This window comes from Buteo buteo, chromosome 9, assembly GCF_964188355.1.
Source record: "Buteo buteo chromosome 9, bButBut1.hap1.1, whole genome shotgun sequence".
NCBI classification, from domain to species: Eukaryota; Metazoa; Chordata; class Aves; order Accipitriformes; family Accipitridae; genus Buteo; species Buteo buteo.
In genome coordinates this window covers 46378040-46395292 of record NC_134179.1, presented here as the reverse complement: position 1 = coordinate 46395292, position 17253 = coordinate 46378040, and the positions used below count along the sequence as shown (strand labels likewise).

At 57.8% G+C, this 17253-nt stretch overlaps 3 protein-coding genes across 5 annotated transcripts; all 3 read right to left on the bottom strand.

Annotated features, from left to right (window-relative positions):
• Positions 1–963: 963 nt before the first annotated feature.
• On the bottom strand, positions 964–5740 carry LOC142034819 (amine oxidase [copper-containing] 3-like). The gene is made up of 4 exons (XM_075036621.1): positions 3573–5740; positions 3189–3474; positions 2186–2315; positions 964–2021 (listed from the first exon to the last, which is right to left on the bottom strand). Exons 1-4 carry the CDS (start codon positions 5140–5142, stop codon positions 1719–1721), a joined length of 2289 nt encoding a protein of 762 aa, XP_074892722.1. The 5' UTR covers positions 5143–5740; the 3' UTR covers positions 964–1718.
• Positions 5741–5911: 171 nt separating this feature from the next.
• On the bottom strand, positions 5912–11770 carry LOC142034820 (amine oxidase [copper-containing] 3-like). 2 transcript variants are annotated; one of them, XM_075036623.1, is made up of 5 exons: positions 11664–11770; positions 10033–11522; positions 7892–8177; positions 7535–7664; positions 5913–7006 (listed from the first exon to the last, which is right to left on the bottom strand). In XM_075036623.1, exons 2-5 carry the CDS (start codon positions 11420–11422, stop codon positions 6722–6724), a joined length of 2091 nt encoding a protein of 696 aa, XP_074892724.1. In that variant the 5' UTR covers positions 11423–11522; positions 11664–11770; the 3' UTR covers positions 5913–6721. The 2 variants fall into 2 exon arrangements, with proteins under 2 accessions (XP_074892723.1, XP_074892724.1); XM_075036622.1 differs by lacking the exon at positions 11664–11770 and having other exon boundaries at positions 5912–7006; positions 10033–11609.
• Positions 11771–13942: 2172 nt separating this feature from the next.
• Positions 13943–16535, bottom strand: LOC142034821 (amine oxidase [copper-containing] 3-like). Of its 2 annotated transcripts, none has more exons than XM_075036625.1 (2): positions 14363–16535; positions 13943–14084 (listed from the first exon to the last, which is right to left on the bottom strand). In XM_075036625.1, exons 1-2 carry the CDS (start codon positions 15927–15929, stop codon positions 13945–13947), a joined length of 1707 nt encoding a protein of 568 aa, XP_074892726.1. In that variant the 5' UTR covers positions 15930–16535; the 3' UTR covers positions 13943–13944. The 2 variants fall into 2 exon arrangements, with proteins under 2 accessions (XP_074892726.1, XP_074892727.1); XM_075036626.1 differs by having other exon boundaries at positions 13965–14193.
• Positions 16536–17253: the final 718 nt, after the last annotated feature.

Here is a 17253-nt window from a genome sequence, read left to right as displayed (position 1 = left end):
GTAACATAATGTGCCACACGTGGTGCCAATGTTTCATCCAGAAAGTTCCCAGCCTGCTGCAAGGTCTGGGGACAGGCAGTGGGCAGCGAGCTGGGTCGTTGCCAGCATGGAAGCACATCTGGTCTCACCTGCGTCAGCACACGGCCAGAGTCCAGGCAGCACTCGCAAACACGTGGGCAAACAGCGGCAGGCAGGGAGCTGGCTTGCTGTGACCTTCGCCTTGCAGGAAGCACCCCACCTGCTCCCCCTGAGCCCCGGGAGGTGCCTTTGTGGCAGGGCCCCTCCTGGCACCCCAGGGCACCCCGGGACCGCTGCAGCCTCACACTGAGCCATGCCTCCAAGCTGCCTACTCCTGCCCAACATCCCTTCCCTGCGCTGGCAGACCGAGCAGCCAGGCGAGGGGTCAGAAGGGATGGATGCCCACCATGCCCTCGGGGATATGTTGGCCAGCGCTTGGCATCTGCAGCCACGTGCCAAGGCCGGGTTGTGAGGCTGGAGCCGAACTGTCCTCACCAAGCTCCTCAGTGTCCCCAAGCCCAGCCTGGCACAGCGGGAATGGGCTCCGGAGGCTGCGGGATCCTGCAGCCCAGGGCTGTGCACGCAGCTGGGGGCGTGGGAGCAAGGGTCCCCGTGGTGGTGGGGGCTGAGCGTGCCGGGCAGCAGCCAAGGCCAGAACTGATTAATGCGGCTCAGTACAGCCGTTACACATTAACTCCCTTGTTTGTCCCATATTCCCCGGCAGGAGCCTCCTGCCAGCCCCTGGGGTCCAAAAGCACAGCCGCTGCACGCTTGCGCAGCTGTGCTGGGCGCTGTACCAGTCCCTTGGACCCCCGTGAGCACCACAGAGCTGAGCCAGGACCGTCCGTTACAGGGCACCAGCGCCTGCAGCATCAACAGTGCGGGGGCTCTGGCCACCAACCGCAGGAGCCGCAGCAGCACTCACGAGCTACACAACATCTTGGTCAGAAAAAGCACCTGAGTGCCTGTTTATTGGGGAAGGGCAGGCAAGGGGCAGCTCAGCCCAGGGAGTGCCTGCTCCGCTGCCCTGCAGTGTCTCCTGCAGGCTCCCGGTGCAGCCCAGTACGCTGTCCCTGTCCCCGTCCCCAGAGCTTGGCACCACTGCAGCAGCCAGAGCTCAGCATCGCCTGGGCTTCAGCAGCCCTGGAGGTGCAGCGGCCACAGGGCTGGGGTGGATGTTTCCGGCATCCTGGAGCTGCTGGCTCCCCATGGCCCAATGCCCCTGGGATGCAGCCGGGCCACAGCAGCCACCATGCTGCCCGCTCCTGCCAGCCCGGGCAAAACCTTGGCATTGACCACGGCTCCAAGGGGAGCTGCGGCTTTGTGTAGTGCTCAGCCCTGGCTGGCACCATCGCCTTGCGTGCACTGACCTACCTTGGGGAGGCAGCGGGAGCCCTGGTCCCAGAGAACGAGAGCAGCTGTGGGGTGCCCACAGCACTTTGGGTAGCATCCTGATGGAGACTCCAAAAATCACTCCTAGGGGCTGTTTTTTCAGAGGCTTTGAGTCCGCCTTCGGCAGCATTGCAGTGCTGAAACGAGAGCTGAGCTCCTTCGAAAACCTGACCCTGAGCACGAGACGTCCCAGGCATGAGGAGGGCAGGTCCTGGTGTGGCTGCAAAGCCCCTCCAAATACGCACTCGATGGCTGGACACAGACTGCCCGCACCGGCAGGGACGGGGGCGGCGGCAGCCCTGTCCCCGTCAGAGCCCACCGGGCGGCAGTGGCAGGCTGAGGTTGAGGAAGCCCCCGTAGCGGAAGGGGGGCAGGTGGGGGGCGCAAGCAGCGGCGGGGGGCAGGCAGGCGAGGGGGTTGGCCCCGCATGCCCCGGCATCCTGCTCGCTGCTGAAATAGATGCTGTCGGGCGAGTCCACCGAGGGGTCCTCATCGAAGTAGTTGTAGGGCCTCAGGAAAAAGCCAACACCGTTCCCCACGGTCACCGTATTGGGGACATCTTCAGCATGGGGGACGTGCAGGAACCCCACAGAGATCCAGGCGACCAGGTCCTGGGCAGGAGGGGAGCCAGGCACCCTGTCAGGCTGAGCAGGACCTTTCCAGCCTGGCAACCGCCCGGTTTGGCCACAGGACGGGTGAAGCCTCTGGCTGGGGCAGGAGCCAGGGTGGTACCCGCGGCATTCAGCTCCCCTCCACCCAGGGGAGCCCGGCTCACCTCGTTGGTGATGGTCTCGTTGTTGATGAAGTCAGCGAAGGCGACGGTGGGCGTCCAGGGGTCGTTCTGGTTGTAGATGCTGGTGCTGGTGGGCTCCCCCTCCTTCCGCCGGGTGACGGCCAGCTGGTACCTGCCAGCACAGAGAGCAGAGGGGCTCGTCCGTGCCGGCGCGGGGCAGGGCGTCCATGGCATTGCCACCTGGGGATGCGCTGGCAAACTGGGGCTGGATGCATCCCTGGTGCGTGCTGGGGGACCTGGCCTGTCCTGGGTCAGGCAGGGAAGGGGCTGGCAGGGACCAGTGTGGCAGTAACAGGCAGCAGCCCTGGAGCCTTCAGGCTCACAGGGGATCACTCACTGCTTGCAGCTGCTCCAGCATGGCTGGGAAACACAAACACGTCCAGGCGCAGATGCTGCTGCTTGCTGCCCAGCATGCTCACTTCAGCCACAGCCACTTTTAACTCCTACAGCCTCCCCCAGAATGCGAGCTGTTAAATTTCACCCTGGCAGTGAGCCAGTTCTGTGTTTATCCCAAGCATTTCAGGACATGGTTTAGTGGGCATGGTGTTGTTGGGTTGACGGTTGGACTCGATAATCTTAAAGGTCTTTTCCAACCTAAAAGATTCTGTGACTCTATGATTTTCCAAAGGACATTCTGTCCTCACGTGAAGATGTCAAGACCTGGGGATGCTCATGCTTCCCTTGGGAGTTTGTCCTACAGCCTGGTTACCCTCACAGGAAAAAACACATGTGATTGCTCTAAATTAGTCTTATCTGGGGTCAGATTCCTGCCTGTGGAACTAATGTCATTGAGCAACTTTTCAAGGGATTTTCAGAGCCAAAAAAATATGCATGGTCGCTGTTTAACCCTTCCCTGCAGCCTATCACAGGCTTGCTGGGAGGCAGCAGCCCCTGTTCCTTTGAGAGACAGGGGCAGCCGGGGACACGGTGTCAGGGTGGGAGGAGAGCGGGTGGGGGCCATGCGTAACCCAGCCTTGGCACCCACCTGCCCCAGCTGATGGACCTCTCCATGGGACTGCTGGCGGGCAGGTGCTCCCCGGCGAAGCTGGTGATCTGGATCCGGTAGCTGCGCGGATGTCCCCACTTATTGGGATTGGGGCTGGCAAAGGAGAGGTAGCGCGGCATGGGGTTGTTGAGCAGGAACGCCGCCTCGTCCTCCCTCTCCAGCCTTTCCCTGCGGAGGTACAGCCGCTCAATGGTGTTCTGCATGCTCCAGGGTTCTTTCATGATCTTGTACGCCATGTCCTGGGTCTCCAGGGAGTTCAGCTGCCCTGTGAAGCAGAAGGGAAAACCCTCTTGAGCTCCACGCCCCAGGCAGAGCCGCAGCTCACAGTGAACCACAGCCATGCACAACGGCACCCGGACCTACCATCGACATCCAGGTCCACCTTGTAGTGGATGTGGTGGAGGTGCATCGTCCCCAGCGTGTGGGGCCCAACCCTGTTGCCATAGTCAGTGCCTCGGCCGTGGAGGAAGGAGGAGCTGATGTAGCCGGTGGCATGAACCCGGACCTCCACAGCCCCACTGCCGTGGAACATGAAGTCCCAGATGTAGTCGTAGTTGATGAGAGTGGAGATGGCACGGATGACCAGTGTGTTTTTCCGCAGCCCTCCGTAGTACAAGGACTGTGAGTCAGAGAAGTGGCGCCGCAGAGGGAGGGCAGCGTCATGCTCAAAAATGCAGAGTGAATTTTGGTTGGTTTTGGGGGTCTCTGACTCTGCCAGGTAGTGCCGGTCCACGTAGGTCGCTGTGTAGGGGCAGTCGAGGCCCCGGACAAGCTCATAGGCAAACCTGCCGATGCCAAAGCTCCCATCAAGGTAGCGGGTCAGCATGCCCCCGGGGCAGTTGGAGCCATACAGGGCTAAGGCTTCCTGGAGACTCAGCTCATAGACAATCCTCTCCCCACGGTACCTGATGTCAAAGAGTCGCGGGCCAGAGTTGGGGTTCATGCCAAAGGCAATGCTCCAGCCCTGGAAGGTGACACGGTTGCCCCTGATGCTATAGCGGGGACCCTGGGGCTCATACTGCAGTGGACCTGGGGAGCCGGGTGGGCGCTGGGGTCTCATCGAGCCCAGCACTGCTTCAGCCTGGGGCTTCGGGATCCTGACGACTTCCAGCAAGCTGGCCACAAATGCCTCCTCTAGAACTCCCATGCTGGCAAAGTACCGACCATTGTAGAAGACTTGGCGCAGCTGCCAGTGGGAGACATGGAGGTCCCTGTGCTCCACCAGCACCTCCAGCCCCACCGGCAAGAGGTAGTAGCCGGTGCCAGCCACGCTGTGGAAGAGGACAAACCAGGTTGCACGGTCACCGGACTTGAAGCCCCGTGGGGCCGTCGTGAGGATAGCCAGGTCAGTCCCGTCAGACTCACAGCATGCGGCGAGGAAGCGTGGTGCCTTTCTCAGCTCCCGCTGGATGAGGGCGTTGATATCCATGTACTCCTTGCCGGTAACAGGTCTGCGGTGGTACGGTACCTTCCCCCCATACTTCTGTACCGTGACATCCCGGTGATATGCCGGCATCGGCAGCGGACCCACCACATACTCGGTGATGTTGGGGTCTGGCTGGTTCCCAAAGTACAGCACAGCCAGCGCCTCCCGGGGGGGACGAGCCCCTCCACCATCCAGGAACCGCAGCACCTCCGCCTTGGCGGGGACCTCCAGGTCGACGGAGGCGATGCAGTTGTCGGAGGGTTTTGCACGTGAAGCATCAACCAGCTGCACCCCAAGGTTTCCCTGCAGGTACCGCACCACTTGCACCATCTCTTCAGGTGTGAGATCGGCAAAGACCAGGCTCTGGCCATCATCGGTGTCCTCCTGCTCCGAGGGCTGGTGCTGGCAGGTGCTGGGGGCCCTTCCTCTTGTCAGCAACACACAGACTAAAGCAAATATCGTGGCTAAAGCCAGAACGAGGAGGATGAGCGCGGTTTTCACGTTCATGTCTGCTGAGCCACTGAGAGTTCCCACAGTCTGGCAGGCTGGGTTTCCAGCTGCAGAATCCTCCCAGTGACTCACTGACAGAAGGGGCTGGGCTTGGTTGGGTTTGTTTTTTTCCCCCGTTTTCTCAACAGCGAACAGTCCAGAGAAGCTTGCAGGGAGGGTGCAGAGGGATGTTCTCAGATAATGCTCAGGATTTGCTGGGAACCATAAAAGGCAACTTTGCTCTGCTTCCCCAGTGGGTCATAATTTTAAGTAAACTTAATGCTTCTGCATCTGTCCTTCCCCTCTTGTCCCACATGCTACCCTGCAGACCTTGGAGAAGACAGATCCGGTCGCTTGGCGGAAATAAATGCATCTCCCTGCACCTTCTTCTCTTAACCCCACAGAGGAAAAAAGCTGGGCAGGCAGCAGACACCGCAAGGACGACGCTCCTCCATGCGGAGCAGCACCAAGCACAGCACCACGGCCCCACGTGCCACAGCTCCGCCATCATCAGCAATGCCTCGACAGCTTGTGCAGAGACATCGAAGCATGGCAAGCTGCTGCCAATGACCCCGCACCTCACGTGTGGGAAGGCACCAGTCCCGCAGCCAGGAGGGAGGGAGGGGACAGCTGCTCATCACCCCCTCAAGGGCTACGTCCTAGCATAGACAGGGCTGCGAGGAGGGGGACAAGGGCTCCAGAGCCCACCCAGCATCCTGGCAAATGGGCAGTGGCACTGGCCATGCAGCACCACCACCAGCAGCGCGGCTCCCGCACCCTGCCCCAAGCCCGGAGGAGGGCTCTCATGTGAACCTGGCCAGCATCGGGCTGCGAGAGGCTGAGCTGGCCCACGTGCTGCCTGCGGGGCTGAGGTTCAGCTGATTTCCACAGACACCCCTGTGGGGACGGTGCTGGCACAGGGGTGGCGAGACCCATCCCTGCAATAATCCCCTCCGCTCCCCTCACCTGCACCCAGCGGCAAGTGCCCAAGAGCTGCAGCCCAAGCGGCTCCTGGCTCTGTCCCCAGCCTCACCCTGAGCACCCGCAGAGCTTGGTGCCAGCGCCTGCCTCGGTCCTCCTCCCAGAGCCCTGGGACTCTCCAGTCCATCCCCTCCTGCCCTCCAGCTGGACCATCCCTGGGCATGGACGGGTACCCAGAGCCTTGCTGCTGGGCTGGTTTGTGGATGCAGGAATCACAGCAGAGACCCAGCATCATCCCCCCAGCAGATGTTGCCGTAAGTCGTAAGAACGAGACACTCGAGAGTGCACTGGACCAGAGAACCATTTTCATTTTTTTAACCTGAGATAAACACTACACAGCGCTTGCTTCTACAGCAGAGGAACAGGATTTTCTCCTCACTTTCCTCCTGCAACACTCAAATTCAGCAATTAACAGAGATAATGTAGATTCCCATCTGGCATCATGCCAGGAAGATTATGCTTCCCTTTTAAAGAGCACTATTTCAAAAAGCAATGATAAAAAGTGAAGCCATTGCACAACGGGAAATTGAGACAACTTCACTAAAAAACTGAAAATCTGAGACAGAACAGTCAACCTGGTGTCTCTGACTGTGTCTCCTAACACTGTCCTGTAGCGTTAAAGCCTGCTTATATTTTGGAAACCATCAAAGGTGAATGGGGGGAAGTTTGGCAAACAAGAGGCAGTTTTGGGCAGGCATGCAATAGGGTTGATTTCACATGCCGTGAAGTCTTGCTCGCTGGTGAAAAACACGCCATCATGTGAGTATATAGAGGGGTCCAAGTCATAGTAGTTGTAGGGTCTCAGGAGAAAGCCAACCGAGTTTCCCACCGTCACAGTGTTGGGAATATCCTCAGAGTGCGGGATGTGGAGGAAACCAGTGGTTATCCAGGCAACCAGGTCCTAGGCAGGGAAGAGCCACAAGACTGCGGTTATTTCAGAGGCCTGCAGTGGCAGCGACCAAAATCTGCACAGGGGCCATGGGAAGTTACAGGAGAGCAGGAGGGGACCTCCACAGGCACCAGCCCGGCCACGTTCCCACATGCCAAGCTCCCTGCTCCTGGGAAAGATCCCCTCCCTTCCCCAAAGACCTGCCTGCAGCCCCAGTTGCAGATGTCCACCCAGCGGAAGGGCCCTTGCCCTGACCCCCGCAGCCAAGCTCTGGCCTCGCATTTTCCTGACGTTTTGCCAGCATTTCTCCACAGGGAGAAATGAGCTCCTGCTCTGCACTCTGACCAAAGCACTAAGCAGATACACAGAAAAGGGGATGCTCAAACCCGCTTTCCTCATTCCCCGGGGCTGCTGCTCTCCCAGCTGAGCCCGCTGTCCTGTGGGGGAAACTGGGGTCGCTCAGCCCCTGGGGCAGCCCTAGGGCTCCTGCTCAGCCTGGGGCTGGGTATTACAGCTCCAGCCCAGGGGAGCCCAGCCCACCTCGTTGGTGATGGTCTCGTTGTTGATGAAGTCAGCGAAGGCGACGGTGGGCGTCCAGGGGTCGTTCTGGTTGTAGATGCTGGTGCTGGTGGGCTCCTCCTCCTTCCGCCGGGTGACGGCCAGCTGGTACCTGAGGACAAAAAAAGAGATGGGAGGGGCCCCCTGGGGCAGGGCAGAACTAAAAACCAGCTCCCCAGAGAGTCTGCAGAGCACAAGCCTGCTCCTACGTATTAACCCCAGCCCAGGAGGCCGTTTGCCCTGTGCCTCTCCATCCAGGAACATCCATGCGATGCGTCCCCAGCCGGCTGGGCTGGGGGTGTCTCTGAGAATGTGCCATCCCAGCCAGAGCAGCCTGACCTTGCCCAGCTGATGGCCCTCTCCATGGAGCTGGCTTCAGGGACATGGTCCCCCGCAAAACTGGTGATCTGGATCCTGTAACCACGCTGGTGGCCCCACTTGTTTTTGCTGTTGGCTGCGAAGTAGATGTATCTGGGCATCTTCGACTGGAGCCGGAAGGCAGCCTGGTCCTCCGTGTCCAGGACTTTCTTGGTGAGTCGTGGCCGCTCTATCTGCTGCTCCGGGCTCCAGGGAGCCCGCACCATCTCAAATGCCATATCATGGGCCACCAGGGAGTTTTTCACCCCTGTGAAGCAAAAGCAAAGTCAATGAGGAGTGTCCCTGCAGTCCCCTGTTCCCCACGGACATCAGTACAGCCAGAGCTCGCTCTCTCCATCCTCTCTTCCTGCACTCCGGGCTCAGAGCACTGGCTCCTGCCCATGAGAGCAGTTACCGCTCTGCAGCTCCACTGCACTGTGACTGTACATCGTGTAGGTTTATCTATGGCTGTACGGCTGTACGATTGTCTGACCCAGGCAACACCATACTGTGGCAGACACCATCGCTATCCACGTGGGCTCTGTCCCTCTGCAAGGGACAGGAGGGGAGCCTCATCCCAGTGCAGAAGAACAGGTTTGTATCCCAGTGCAAGCACAGTCTAATTAACTCAAGCGCCTGATGGCCCAGGCACTGTGTTTGTGCTCATCAGCATGCATCCCGCGAGCTGGAAAGCACTAGGAAGAGCCCCGGCTCTGAGCACATTTGCACATCACAGAACTGGAGCAGTGCTGAGCAGTTCAGGTCTTTCCACTAAGAGGAGTCATGAGCCAGAGGCTCAGAGCAACAGGAGGGGCACAAGAGCAAATAAATCCAGGGACAAGATGGCAAAGAGCTGGCCGAGAGTGCTCGATGGTCAGCATCAGCACAGCTCTGGCAGAGGGGCCAGTGCTTATCACCCGCTGCCTGTCCCGGTCAGAGCGCATGGCATAACATCCTCCTGGGCTCCACTCCCCTCAGTCCCATGCAAGTTTCCAGGTTGTGTAAAGGCCATTTCAGATCTGAAGCTCTGGCCATGCTGGAAGGTTTGAGCAGCATCTTGGGCCTGAGCCCTGGGGCTGCCATCAAGGTCAGCACCAGAGCCAGAGCCCCATGGAAAAGGAGCCATGCCCAACAACTGCCCCTGTGCTCATTTTCTTCCCTTTTCTCATGTGAACAAAACTTCTAACCCCACACCTCCCCTTCCAGTAACAGCAGTGAGTCTGATTTCATCTGCCTTTTTCCTGTTCCTGCAGTTTTGCAATCCCCCATTTTTACCTAAGCACTCAAAACTCATCCTAAAACCACATGGACAGCCTTTAAATTTCTGTCTCCCAGTTAAAAGGAAATGGGAAAATTTTTAATAGGTGGCAGAAGCATGCAGCAAACGCAATTTCAGCAAGAGTGCAAGGAGAGATTTGTGGCATAAATGGTAGGGGAAGACTAAGAAAACTGCAGCCGATGATCCAGTTGCTGCTGTGAGCTAAGGATCCCTTGTACCCCCAGCAAAATGCAGCACAGCCATAAGCTCAGAGCTGGCTGCCTGCCCAGCATCTGCCTGCTGTGCCCACAGCCCCATGGAGAGGGCAGCTGCCTGTCCCACTCACAGACGAGCAGTGGGAACAGCTCGACAAAGCTGTAGGAAGTAGGAACGCAAGCTGGAAACCACATCAACAAACCAGCCTGATTGACTCTAACTATCATTTGGGGCTCAGGACAGGGGAAGGGGGCCAGAGGGAAAAATCCCAACTTCTGCAGAGCCCCAGAGGCATCAAGGCCGATGGGGCGAAGGCAGGGCTGGGTCTGCCTGCGCAGGCAGGAGAGGAAGGAGCCCTTCCCATTAGGGTCGGGGCTGGGCACACGGCAGAATTGGCATTACCCAGCCCAGGAAGCCACAGCTCTGCATGGCGCTCAGGGGTAACTGCATGGGACAGAGGGGGAACCTATACCTGTATCACAACAGCTTTTTGCTGCTCTAAAAACAGAAGGGAGGCAGCTCTGTGTGAGCACACCATCCTACCCCACATGTGAAAAGAAAAATCTGTATAAGGACAAAAAAACATCAAGTTTTGGGAGTCTAGAAGTACTCAGGGAGGGCACAAAGGAGTGACAAGACCCAGACCTACCTCCCACATCCAAGTCCACTTTATAGTTGATGGAATGGGTGCGTATCATACCCAGCGTGTGCTCCCAAACCCTATTGCCGTATCTCAGACCGTCCCCATGGAGAAAGGACGAGCTTGCGTACCCCGTGGCCTGGACCTTGCCTTCAATGGCCCCGTTCTGGTAGAAGATGAAGTCCCACACGTAGTCGTGGTTGCCAACAGTCGCAATGGACCGAATGACCAGAGCAGAGTTGACCAGCCCCCCGTAGTAGAGCGACTGCAAGTTGGAGTAGTGGCGCCTCAGAGGGGAGCCCAGGTTCTGCTCAAAGATGCAGAGGGAAGCCTTTCTCTTGCTGGGCCTCAGGGTCTCAGACAGAGAGTGTGTGTCAATGTAGGTGGCAGAGTACGGGCAGTCGACCCCTCGCACCAAGGGGGAGGTGTAGCGCCCAATGCCAAAGCTCCCATCCATGTACCTCGTTGACATCCCTCCAGGGCAGTTGGAGCCATACACCGACAACGCCTCTTGGACGCTGATTTCATAGGCAACCCTCTCCCCCTTGTGTCGGACGTCAAACAGGCGCAGGCCTGTGTTCACGCTCATCCCAAAGGCAAAGCTCCAGGCCTGGAAGAGGACGTGGTTGTTCCTGACACTGTAGCGGGGACCCTGGGGCTCGTACTGCAAAGGGAACAGCGCAGCCGAAGGTGCTCGGGGCTTCATGGACGAGAAGTCCCCATCCCGCGGCGCTTTCCTCACCTTCTGCACGCTGATGCGACCCTGCACGTAGGCACTCTCCAGCTGAACCATGTCCCTGTAGTACTGCCCGTTGTAGAAGACCCTGCTCACTGCCCACTGGGAGATGTCCAGGCTGCTGTGGTCCACCAGCACCTCCAGCCCCACTGGGTGCACAAAGAACCCGCTCACATTCTGAAACATGACGAACCAGGACTTACGGTCTCCAGACCGTAATCCGTGAGGGGCTGTGGTCTGAAATGCCACGTTGGTGCTGTCGTACTCGAAGACTTCTTTCAGGAAGGTTGGGGCTGCAGCAAACGCCACCTTCTCTAAGAATGCTCCCACCTGCTCATACTCACTCCCCAGCATCGGTCTGCGGTGGTACGGTACCTTCCACTTGTACTTCTGCACCGTGACGTCCCGGTGATATGTCGGCGTCGGTAGTGGACCCACCACGTACTCGGTGACGTTGGGGTCTGGCTGGTTCCCAAAGTACAGCACAGCCAGCGCCTCCCGGGGGGGGCGAGCCCCTCCACCATCCAGGAACCGCAGCACCTCCGCCTTGGCGGGGACCTGCAGGTCGACAGAGGCGATGCAGTTGTCGGAGGGTTTTGCACGCGAAGCATCAACCAGCTGCACCCCAAGGTTTCCCTGCAGGTACCGCACCACTTGCGCCATCTCTTCGGGCGTCAGATCGGCAAAGACCAGGCTCTGGCTTGTGGATCCTGTCTTCTCCACAATGCGGGGCTGGGATTCGCAGCTGGGTGATCGCCTCCCCCTGCTCAGCAGCATGCAGGAAAGAATGAAGATTATCACTGCAGCCCCAACCAGGAGAACATAGGGAAGTTTGGGGTTCATCTCTCCAAGTGCAGAGACAGCGTGCAGTGTTTGGCTGCAGCATCTAGAATACGTCCCTCACCTGCAGACCAGGCTCTTAATTCATTTGCTGACTGTGGGCGTAAAGGCGTTGCTTGCAAGGTGGGGAGCTCGCCTGGAGCTCGCATGGGAGTCCGAGAGGAGATCACAGGTCCCAGCCAGTTCAGCCTGTTTCCTCCCCACCCCAGACACACCGAGGAAGCCAGCTGGGGAGCCTGTCCCTGACTCACTCCCCAATCTACTGATGGGTTTCTCCGCTGCAGGGTGACACCACAAAGAGCCCCAGCCTCAGTCTGCCCAAGGGGCCTTTGCTTCTCCCAGGACACCCCATCCCATCTCATGTGGAGTTCAGCGATGCTGCAGGGGCAGGCTCAGCTGGCCTGGTCCTTCTGCACCCTGGTGCCCCGGGACCAGCCCTGCTCCCCTGAAGGGCCGGTCTAGGCTGGCACTCCAGGAGCGCCCAAGACCAGCCGGCTCCCCAGCACCTCCACATGCCAGTTCTCCCTGTCCCCATCATCTGTTGCCTCCAAGTCTCTCCCTACCCTGAGGGAAGGGACATGGCAGCTCCAGCCTGGCTCCAGCTGTGGGCAGACTAGCCGAGACAGGAGGAAGCTCCCTGGTAAGAACAGGCAGACATTCTCCGAACCCCTGGCAGCAACTGCAAGTGACGGGCAGCACCCGGAGTGGCTGCACCAGGAAGAGCAGAGGCTGCAGAACGACTAACAGGACACAGCTGTCCCCATGCAGGCATCCCGACCCCACTCCAGCGGACATGATCCTTGGACAAGAGCTGTCACAGACAGAAATGGTCACTGTCAGGAAACTGTTCAGTACTCCTGACTGTACAACAGACCTTCCCCGGCAAGGAGAGCAGCGAGCAGCCCTTCGGAGGCAGTGAGCAGGGGGCTGGGGCCACCCCACTGTGGTGTGAGGCAGCTGCTCCTGCAGGGCCACCAGCTTCTGCAAGGCTGGCCCCACTGCACCCAGCCCCGTGCGAGGCAGCAGCGATACATCGACAGCCAAGGATGGCTTTCCTGAGATTGTGGTCCACTTCACACCATTCTGGTAGAGATGGTTTGCAGTGCAGGCAGAGGGGCTGGGCAGGGGCTGAAACCACTACAGCACTGGGTCAATTTACTGCTCTTGCGATCATGTTAATTTAGGAACTTATGTTTTCATTCTCACTTCCAGCCAGGGAACAATTGCCTTTTTTCCCTGCAGGTCGCCCACCAGCCTCAGATCAGGATCCAAGAAACCTGTGTGGGAGATGACCCATTTTTGCTGTGCTGCAGTTTTGCCTTCCCTGCGCTCAGAAGGTGGGGATCCCGCAGGGCGCCTCTCGAGCACCCGGCACGGCCCCGAGCCCTGCTGCTTGGGACAGGGCTCCCCTCCCTCACTAAAGGGGAACAAGTCTGGGATTTTACACAACTCTTCTCAAGAGCATTTTGCAGCAGCCAGGGCTCACGGTCTGTAAACAGAGCGGGGAACTGCGGGGCACAGCAGTCACAGAAAAGGACCTTGCCACCACCATGCAGGAACTGTATTTTAGCACGTTTCTGAGCCTTGCTTCCAGGAAGGGAACCAGTATCAGTCCTGTTTTCGACTGTAATGACAGCAGCACCACCTTTCAAGGCCACACAAACCTCTGCTGCATCACAGGCAGGTACAAGAGAGGACACATGCCAGGACTGAATGCTTGCACTGGAGTCAGCTGCAGCTTGACATATGTAGTTCTCCGATTACTCCCCGCAATCCAGGAGACAGCATGGGTTCCTGGAGCTGCATTTATTTCTCCTCAGGCTGGTACACATGCAGTCCACTGCCCACTAGCAATCTGTTTGGTCCTGTGCAGGTGTGAAACATTTTTTTCCCCTACCTTTTACGGGAGCAGGTTTCAATAACAGACACCCAATGCTGCCAGCCTGTGGCCACAGCACCACCACTGCCCTTGCACCTTCTGGGACTGCAGTTACTGGAACGGCCTTTAAGGGGAAGCAAAGCTGTCCTTTCAGGCTGAGCATCCTTGCGCCTCCCAGGGTGGATGCCAGCACTTCAGGGCTCAGCCCGCCAGACGGTGCAGCAAGAGGCTGCTCCTGGACTCAAATAACCCTCCACAGGGAACCACCGCCAAAAACCGTGACTCTGTGCAGGAGCAGGGGAATTCACTGGCTCACTGCAGCGGCTTTGCAGCCCAAGACGCAGGATCCAGCTTCCAAGTGTTTCCTCAAAAGAGAAGCGGGGATAAAGCTGCACAAACTCAGTCCTGCAGAGCACCAGTCCAGCTGCCCTGCTTTACGCTGGGCAGTCAAGATACAAAAAGGACTTTACCAAGTTACAAGAAGCGCCAGGATCGGCATCAGGTGCAGCAACAGCAGGCTCAGACCTTCAGTCCTGCAGACAGGGCTGTGTCTCCCCGTCTGCCTGGCCATGCCTATGGCAACACGCACCGTGCCAGACGTGAGGCCTCAAGGAAACACAAACATTTTTCAGCTGCTACCTTTCATACTTTCCCTGGGCTGAACACAGAGCTCCCAGACAATTCCCACTGCCTTCAACTCCATGACCTTGACAGACTATCTTGTACACAGAAAAATAATTTTGCAATGAAAGAAGAGGTTAGGAGAGTGAAAAAGCAGAGTTCTGATGTCAGTTATTAGGGACTCTACAGATGAGGGAGAATTCCCCCAAAGCTCTGGGGTTTACCAGTATAATAGCAAACATTAAACGAAGACCCAGACCTACCTCCCACATCCAAGTCCACTTTATAGTTGATGAAATGGGTGTGTATCGTACCCAGCGTGTGCTCCCAAACCCTATTGCCGTATCTCAGACCGTCCCCATGGAGAAAGGACGAGCTCGCGTACCCAGTGGCCTGGACCTTGCCTTCGATGGCCCCGTTCTGGTAGAAGATGAAGTCCCACACGTAGTCGTAATTGCCCACAGTCGCAATGGACCGAACGACCAGAGCAGAGTTGACCAGCCCCCCATAGTAGAGCGACTGCAAGTTGGAGTAGTGGCGCCTCAGAGGGGAGCCCAGGTTCTGCTCAAAGATGCAGAGGGCACTTTTACTAATTCTAGAGACCTGGGAATGAGCAAGGTAGTGCACATCCAGGTATGTTGCCAAATAGGGGCAGTCGACCCCTCGCACCAAGGGGGAGGTGTAGCGCCCAATGCCAAAGCTCCCATCCATGTACCTCGTTGACATCCCTCCAGGGCAGTTGGAGCCATACACCGACAACGCCTCTTGGACGCTGATTTCATAGGCAACCCTCTCCCCCTTGTGTCGGACGTCAAACAGGCGCAGGCCTGTGTTCACGCTCATCCCAAAGGCAAAGCTCCAGGCCTGGAAGAGGACGTGGTTGTTCCTGACACTGTAGCGGGGACCCTGGGGCTCGTACTGCAAAGGGAACAGCGCAGCCGAAGGTGCTCGGGGCTTCATGGACGAGAAGTCCCCATCCCGCGGCGCTTTCCTCACCTTCTGCACGCTGATGCGACCCTGCACGTAGGCACTCTCCAGCTGAACCATGTCCCTGTAGTACTGCCCGTTGTAGAAGACCCTGCTCACTGCCCACTGGGAGATGTCCAGGCTGCTGTGGTCCACCAGCACCTCCAGCCCCACTGGGTGCACAAAGAACCCGCTCACATTCTGAAACATGACGAACCAGGACTTACGGTCTCCAGACTGGAATCCACGGGGAGCAGCTGTCAGGGCTGCTAGACTGGCTCCATCATACTCCATTACTTGACGCATGAAAGATGGAGCTGTGGGGAACACCTGGCTTTTTAAAAACCCTGCAATCTGTTTGTATTCAACAGCCAGCGTTGGTCTGCGGTGATACGGTACCTTCCCCCCATACTTCTGTACCGTGACATCCCGGTGATATGCCGGCATCGGCAGCGGACCCACCACATACTCGGTGATGTTGGGGTCTGGCTGGTTCCCAAAGTACAGCACAGCCAGCGCCTCCCGGGGGGGGCGAGCCCCTCCACCATCCAGGAACCGCAGCACCTCCGCCTTGGCGGGGACCTGCAGGTCGACGGAGGTGATGCAGTTGTCGGAGGGTTTTGCATGCGAAGCATCAACCAGCTGCACCCCAAGGTTTCCCTGCAGGTACCGCACCACTTGCACCATCTCTTCGGGCGTCAGATCGGCAAAGACCAGGCTCTGGCCATCATCGGTGTCCTCCTGCTCCAGGGGCTGGTGCTGGCAGGTGCTGGGGGCCCTTCCTCTTGTCAGCAACACACAGACTAAAGCAAATATCGTGGCTAAAGCCAGAACGAGGAGGATGAGCAGAGTTTTCATGTGCATGCCTGCTGCTAGTCCTGAGGCATTCACAGCAGCTTTCAGAGCAGGGTTTCTAGCTGCTGCCTCTGTCAGTTTACGCTGCACTGGATGGATTAGCACGGAAAGTACAAAAGACTGGGAGAGGCTAGGGGAGGAGATCTGAAATTCGTGGTGACCAGAAAGGGCAGATCTCCTCTCTCAGCTGCAGCCTCCTCTGTCCTCTGCCACGAGCAGTGCCCTGAAAGAACTAGCGGAGATGCAGGGTCAGTGACTCAGACAAGTTTCACGTAATTCTGTTACTTTTTCAGTCCAACCTAGCTTCCTGAGGCTGCCTGTAAAAACGAAGATCCTGTAGCCAGCCTGAGGTGGCTGGGACCACTGTGAGGCTCTGACAAGCTGGGAATTGTTGCCACACTGTAGAATTTCACCTCCTTGCAACTCACCAAATTTCCTTGTTTATCAGGCTGCTTCCTTGTAAACATTCTCCCTGGCAGCATGATTCCAAGCTTGGAGTTACTTTTTATTTTATTTTTTTTAATCTTCCACATGGAAGCCTTTGCTGAAAACACATCCATCTGTGTAGTAGTAGAAAAACTTTGGCGGGCATGAAGAGATGTAGTTCAGGATGAGATTCAGGCCCCAATGTGCTGTAAACAACTAGCTCTTAGTTTGCACCTCTGAACAGCTATGAATTAATTAATCCCCCAGCATTCCACTGAAACAAGATCACACAGCTTTTGTCTCTGCCTCCAGTTCAAAGATAAACTGAGGTGCAGCTTCTGAGAAGTTCCCTCAAGGACAAAACCACCCCCAACCTGCGTCATCCAAGCAGGCAGCTGATGGCAGTGCCTGCTATCACCGTGCTGCCAGGCTACCACTGCCCAGGCTGAGCAGCCACCTCCAGGATTTCTACCAAAGGTTGAGATAACTGCCCTCTGCCACCCCCACCAAATGTCTCTCTGCTGGTCTCACAGCACTGTTGAAAGGCCTTGGCAGGATGAGGCGGCCAGACACCAGGACTTGGGGCTCCATCCTGCCACGCAGCAGATGCTTGGGGTAGACAAGACGTACCACTTTAGATACTTTATCCCTGCCTGTCCCTGAGCTGGTGCTGAGAAGCACAAGGCATCCAAGAGAACCAGGGCTGGAGATTCGACCCAACATTTCCACTCCTGCTGCCAGCCTCACCTCACCTCACCCTGGCCTTCTCTTCCTCCTCCCGTCAGAGTTTCCTGGTGCGAGATGGCCCCCTCAGCCTCAGCATTGCCTCCAGTTCTTCCAGCAGCAGCTCTTGCCCTGGACTCAGTCCCTCTGCGGTCCTCCGGCTGCGCTTACCAGACACCACACT